General features: G+C 44.1%; 2 protein-coding genes across 2 annotated transcripts; both read right to left on the bottom strand.

Moving 5' to 3' along the window:
• Nucleotides 1-3,893: 3,893 nt before the first annotated feature.
• PpBr36_08873 (uncharacterized protein) lies at nt 3,894-4,439 on the bottom strand (the record flags this gene model as incomplete). The annotated part of the gene is made up of 2 exons (XM_029895998.1): nt 3,894-4,112; nt 4,218-4,439. The coding sequence occupies 2 exons, from the start codon at nt 4,437-4,439 to the stop codon at nt 3,894-3,896; spliced, it is 441 nt and encodes a 146-aa protein (XP_029747681.1).
• Nucleotides 4,440-5,913: 1,474 nt separating this feature from the next.
• PpBr36_08872 (uncharacterized protein) lies at nt 5,914-6,711 on the bottom strand (the record flags this gene model as incomplete). The annotated part of the gene is made up of 1 exon (XM_029895997.1): nt 5,914-6,711. One exon carries the CDS (start codon nt 6,709-6,711, stop codon nt 5,914-5,916), a length of 798 nt encoding a protein of 265 aa, XP_029747733.1.
• Between the last annotated feature and the right edge of the window lie 81 nt (nt 6,712-6,792).

The following is a 6,792-nucleotide window of genomic DNA, read 5'->3' as shown; positions in this document are numbered from 1 at the left end:
TACTAATTTTTGGATTAAGAAATTTGATTTATTGGTGGGGGAGATTTTGCTTTATCTCCCTTATATATTTTCCGGTATCGAAATGGGGGTCCGTACCCCGCAAAAGGTTCCGGTGCCGCACACGATTTTCCGAAAAATTATTTTGTATGCGTTGTTGAAAAAACACCCTTATTTCCATACAAACCATTTCTGGGTTCGCACTAATTTGCTAACTTGGTGAAAATTTCAACCCGGTACAGGGTAGCTGATTCGTAAGTGCAAGTCGGGTATTAAACCCGGTATAGGGTGAAACCCCATTCGCTGATTTGAATCGCAACTCCTGCAACACACAAAATATAACAGAAAATCTAACAACCTCAGCAGCCCCATTTCGGCACTATCTATTTGGGTTTATATACAAATAAAAGTGGACCCATTACATGCTAAATAAAGCATATAAACAGCACTATATAACGCATATAATTAATGACAGGCTCTCAAATAACCGGTAATATTATACATTGGTTATCGACTAAATACCACAAAATTACAAAAAACGTGTTAGTAAACGAAATCCACAACATGGTTCATGGATATAATATTGGAGTTTTATTAGAAACCCTTATCGGAACCATTTTGGAAAAGCTAAGTTTACCTCCTTCACCAATAATAATATATACGGATAATTTATCGTTATACCAATATTCAATGCAATTGGGAATAATACCGGAAAAACGACTTATAATTCTTTTTTTAAATTTAAAACAATTATACGAAAATCGTAAAGCTGAAGAAATTAGATTGATTTTAGGAAAAACGAATCCGGCAGACCTTATAATAAAAAGGTGCCCAATGGGGTTTCAACCGAATGTATTAATACCTATTTAAAGGTAATGCGCATTAAAAAATGGTTAAAAAGTTACAAAGTTCACAGGATAAGGCGAGAAAATTAAAGGACGAATTAAATTAATTGGGAACGGCGAAACGATATAATACATAGCTAACGATTGAAAAACCGCGCCGCGAGGTGAAACGCATTGTTAAAAAATACCGGACAATACCGTCACGTTTTTACCAAGAGTAAAAAAAAACAAAAACAACTTTATAACGCTTTAACGCTATATGTTAAATTAAACGTCCTCGTCATTATTTTCCCCCTTATCCTTCTTTTTAAACAAAACATTATATTCGGTTTATATAATCCCTTTAACCCACAAAACATTAAATTGGCGAATTGCAACCGCATGGCCAACGGAACGGCCTCCCTCCGACGATGAATATTTAAAATTGTTATTCGCGGTAAAATTGCCTCTATAAAAAGCGATTATTAGTATACCTTTAATAATTGTACGCCACCGATCGAAGTCCTAAAAGGCGTTTGTTAGTGGATAAAAAAATTTGAATAATGTTTAAATAAATTTACGGTAATAATCGCAATAAAAATTTCAGTAGGAGGCGCTTTAACTTTAGGCTTTTTAGGAATGGTAATAGCAAACGAAAAACCAGACTTTTTGGGCTCGTTTTTAAACAGCGCACCGGCCTTTTGCAAATTAGAAACAGGCAGGAAAAACATTACGGGTTTAAAGGCGATAATAAAACTAAATAAATTCGTATCAATTGTTAAAATAACCAAATACAAAAAAAACTTCAAATTGCCAAATTTACATTACTTTGCAAAAATAACCCTATTTGCATTTGGTGTAGCGGCTAAATGGCGGAATAATATCGTAATAAATATTAAAAAGTCCTCGTTAAATCTATCTACCAGCGAAATAAAAATCAAAATAGCCCAAATTGGGGATGGAGCGCAAAATTAAGGAATAACGATTAACAGCTTTAATAATAACGACAAAATTAAAAACAAAAACTTACCTTTGTCGGCGGTGTCGGGAAAAATAAATATAATGGCGAAAGTTAAGTTAAAAATAAATTTAATAGTAAAAAGGGCAGATAAAATAACAAATAAACAGCAAAACGGCCAAAAAGGATAATTGCCAAAAAAATAATTTGAAAAATGCTAAAAAAAACCTTAAAAAATTACCATAATTACGCATTAAAATTCGTGGCAGGAAAAGGTCCTTTTATAAACGAAAAGGATCGCCAAAGATTTGCAGCTAATTTAAAACGACGTCGCTGCGATCGAAAAATAAGGTAAATAAATAATAGGAACGTGAAACAAAACTATTTTAAGCTATTATTTGTAAAAAATATTTTATGGGTTAATAACCATTACAATAAAAATGCATAACGGGTTAAAAAAAGCAAAGGAGCAACGAATAAATAGTAAAACCGCTTTTAAAAAATTTATCGCAAACTGCATAACTGTTTCCGTTGTTTTCGTTTTATAAATTGTTATTGCGACTAAATTGGAGGTTATTAACCGCGTGCAAAAAAGAAAAAATTGCCGGTGTTAAAATAAAGGGAATCGCGGTCAAATCAACAATAGAGCAATAAATTACGCGCAATACCGTACAGGCCGATTGCACGTGACTCACCCGCCCAATTACGAATATAAGACGGAAAGACGTTCAGAAGCTCACCTTTAGACAGTTTTCATAGGACATAAAAAATTAATATCTTTTATACTCGTATAACAACGTTCTATTAATCGATCGACATTACGAAAAGCCTATTAACATTGTTCTTATATTTAATTGCATACTGTAATTACACTGTCTTTCAGCTATTATAGTGCGAATACAATGTATATACCCGCTATAAACGGTGAAATACGACAAATTGTCCTTAAACTAGAACGAGCGCGATCTTTTCGGCCAATTAAATTGGTCGAAAAGCCATATGGCTGAAAGGTATATGGAGCGTTCGGTCCCTATTGCGAAACAGGGGGGTTTAGTCTGAGCACTGAGACTATATAAACGGCGAAATTCGACAAATTATCTTCAAACCTGAACCAGAGCGTTGTTTGGATGGACCTACAGGTATATGCAAAGCCGCAATTGAGCCACGAAGTGGATCGATTTTGGAGCTCTGGGCTTCAGGGATGAGCCTGAGACTAAGAGCGGACGGGATCCCGTGTATTCCAATGGGTATGGTCGGATGTATGAGCACGTCATATATAGCAACATTATAATGTAATATTTGGTAAAAAAATTTAACGGTTTATACAATGTAGCACATTACGCGATGCTTGTTTTTGGGAATAATATAAAATTGTATATAACCCACAAATACTGCGTTCGGAAAAAAAAAATATCAAAAAAATCAAAAAACATACAACACCGAGGATTCCCCAGTGGTCACCCACCTGAGTACTAGTTCGGCCCTCACTGGTTTAACTAGGGGAGAGCGGACGGGATCCCGTGTATTCCAGTGGGTATGGTCGTATGTGGCAGCTGACTGCAAAACGCTCATTTATAAATGGAGCTCCTGGTATCCAAAGCTTCGTTTATCGCCCACTAGAACAACCCACAGCATCGGCCATGAAAGAAAACATAAAGGAGAATCAAATGGTGGAGGACGAGCTTGTTATTCCTGGAAAATTAGCGGCTGAACAGACAGGACATGATGGTCTGAAAACGAATGAGGATAGTGCAGTCGAGAGCTTACAAATGCTTTCCTCAATTATAGCCCTTGGATGAGGTAGTACAACGTTCAGCGCAGTAACTACGTGTATAATTGCTTGATAGGTTGTATATTTCTGACCAAGTAGCAGCAGACATATGAAAACGTTGATACTGGTGAGGCCGGAATCCTTGGAATGATTCAATATGATGTCATAGCAGCAATTTCTTGTCCGTGAATACGATCAGGGTAAGCGCGTTCTGTTTTTTGTATCAGACACATCTCTGCTCTGTGGAAGGTTTCAGGCGAGCAAGTTTCATCAGGTAAATATAACTTGAATGCCTATTTATACCCAAGTAATCTGAACGAATCACTTCCTCCCTCAGCGTCACTCAAGACCTGGTCTGCTGGTGCGAAACAATGCAGCCATCCTTCCAGACAAAGTCGTCACCGGCGTGACCGGTCCTCTTCTCGCCCAGGTCGTAGGCGACGTGCGCCGTGCCGTCCTTGAAGGTCGAGTCAGTGGGGTAGCTTGGGGTCGTGTTCCAGTCCTGGACGACGCTGCTGGCCCAGTACTGATCTCTGTTGAGGGACGAGAAACGCTGCTTGCTCTGTTTTGTTGGGGTGCAGGGTTGTGTTAGTAGCTTCTTTTTTATTATTTCTTATAGTTTTATAATCTTGGAAACTGAAATGGAGAGAAAAAAAAAATATCATACCTGAAAGTCGGCAGCAAAGTACTTGAACGTCTCGGCAACGTTCTTGTCGAACAGGTACGTCTTCTGGAAGGCGAAAAACTTGTCATAGGTAGCGGCAGTGTCGAGACCCGGGGTAGGAGTGCAGGCGGCAGGAATGGCGGCGACGGCGTCACGCGTCTCAACAGCCGGGGCGGCCTGGACGGCGACAGCGGCGACGGCAACAGCGAGGAAGGAAGCACGCATTTTGGTGGATTTTTTTTTTTTTTGTGTGTTTAATTATTTGATATCACTGGTGTATCGGGAACGAATGGTGTTGGTTCAACTGAAAATGTGCAGTTAAAAACCTTGGTTTGAAGCGAGCGTATTGGTTGAGTTGGGATGGTGGTCAGAAAAGAAATAGAGGTCCAATTCCAAGGGACGATATGTTCTTAAATGCTGTTTCAATAGAATTCGAGCCGAGGTCTTGTTGACATGGCATTGCTTGACGCATAATGGGGGTCAAGGGATTCAATCTCCGGTTGCAGGGCGATACCCACTGGCTGGATAGTATCCACTACCACCAGGGATGTTAACATAACGTAACGACGATGTTGTCTGAAAAAACCTTGGAATGAAAACGAGGTGGGATCGGCACGCTTAGCTTCCCGCTCTAGCCTGTTGTCGTCAGTCAGCCTTTTGGCAGAAGCTCCAAGACGAATCGCGCTTCGCTGCTGTCAAACAAAGTTCTATGCGAGCTTTAAATGTGGAGCAACTTTGGCATTTCCGCGTGGGGTCAGCGGGCAACCCCTTTTCAGTCGCCCAGCATATGCTGGCGACGACGGGGCGGATACGAAGATACGTCGTGATGAGGTGCGACATGTGCCTCTCCGCGTCAAAAGCTTTGTCAGTGTCACGCCGATGTTCGGCAGCAATTACCATCCATCCTTTCTTCGTCCAGGAAGCCATGGTGCTAGGCAATGTCCTGCGCTGCCTTTTTCGCATCCGTTTTGCCCAACTTGGTGTCGGGAGACAAAGAATAATAGACGGGTTGACCAGCAGCGGTTATACAGGCAGTTGGTGGAAGCATAATTCTATGGTCACTAGCCTAGTTTATGTGGAAGCATTCAGACCAGTTATACATAAGAAAGAAGCCTTGCGAGTGAGCTGCCCTGCATCACTACGCATTTTTTCAACAGACAGATCTAATTGCGATATCCATTGCTAGTCTAGACTAGACTAGCGCAAAAGCCAAGCAATATACAATCGCTTAGCTTGGCGCGCATCGTGCAACTGCTACCTTTTGCAATAGGGCCGCTTTCACACTTGAAAGGAGCCAATTGCTGTCCAAGGGGCCGCCAACGACTGCAGGTTGTAGCACAATCCCGAAAGTCGTACTTTGATAGAATTTACAACCTGGGATTTACCCCAAAAAAAAGGCCGGAGCACCAATGTGGTGGAGTTGACCAAAAAAAAGGTATTGTTGACCGTGGCATAGACCGTTGTTGGTCCTGCAATGCGTCCATGTTCCGCGTGACAGCTGACTTGTGACTTACGAGGGTTCCACGCTTCAGGCTAGCCATCTCATCCATGTTGCCTAGATGGTAATTGCAACGGCCGACTAAGTTACTGGTCAATAAACAGCCGCCGACTCAGAGACGCATTCCTAGCAGCCCGTCTAGACCCCCAATACTAGGCTTGCCAGGCCCGAAGGACCCAGGTCTCCAGACAAGCATCCCTCTCAATACATGGCATAACCACCGCTTGCCGAGATAGTCTGCCCCGAAATCCATCCAGCGCCGTCTCCGCACAGCCACGTCACGACCTTTGCAACCTCATCAACCCTCCCCGTCCTCTTCTCCACGGGCGTGCGCATCTGCTGCGACTTGACCAGCTCCTGTGGGATAAGGTCCAACATGTCGCTCCCCACGGGCCCCGGCGCCACGCAGTTGACCGTGGTGCCGTCGCCGCCCAGCTCGGCCGCCCACACCCTCGTCAGCCCTTCCAGCGCCGCCTTGGACGAGCAGTACAGCGACAGCGAAGGGTAGCCGGCCCTCGCGCCGACGGACGACACGTTGACGATGCGCGCCCGCGGGTTCAGGTGCGGCAACACCGCCTGCGTCACCAGCAGGGGCCCCCGCACGTTGAGCCCGTACGTGGCCTCGTAGTCGGCCGCCGTGATCTGCGACAGCGGGATCGGCTTGGACATGCCGGCGTTGTTGACCAGGATGTCGAGCTTGAATGCGTCCCCGCCGTGCTGCGCCTTGATGTCGGCCAGAAGCGTCGAGGCGCCGTCCGGGCTGGAGAGGTCGGCGCGGAACATGGATGTGCTCGGCTTGTGCGGCAGCGAGGCGATCTCGGCGCAGAGCGCTTCCACCTTGGACCGGCTGGATGGCGATGCATAGTGTAGGATCACGGCGGCTCCCTGGCGGGCCAGGTCGAGGGCGATCCCGGCGCCGATGCCGCGGGAGGCGCCGGTGACGAGGGCCGTCTTGCCAGCGAGGGGCAGAGCGCTGTTGGGTGTTGCTGAGGATGACATTGATGCCGGAGATGGGATATCGGTGGATGATTACCCTTTTTTTTTTTTATGGTGGGTAATTACTGATAGTTTGCTTGGAGG

This window comes from Pyricularia pennisetigena, chromosome 5 (genome assembly GCF_004337985.1).
Source record: "Pyricularia pennisetigena strain Br36 chromosome 5, whole genome shotgun sequence".
NCBI classification, from domain to species: domain Eukaryota; kingdom Fungi; phylum Ascomycota; class Sordariomycetes; order Magnaporthales; family Pyriculariaceae; genus Pyricularia; species Pyricularia pennisetigena.
The sequence above is the reverse complement of the archived record's forward strand: the minus strand, read 5'-3'. Positions and strand labels throughout refer to the sequence as shown.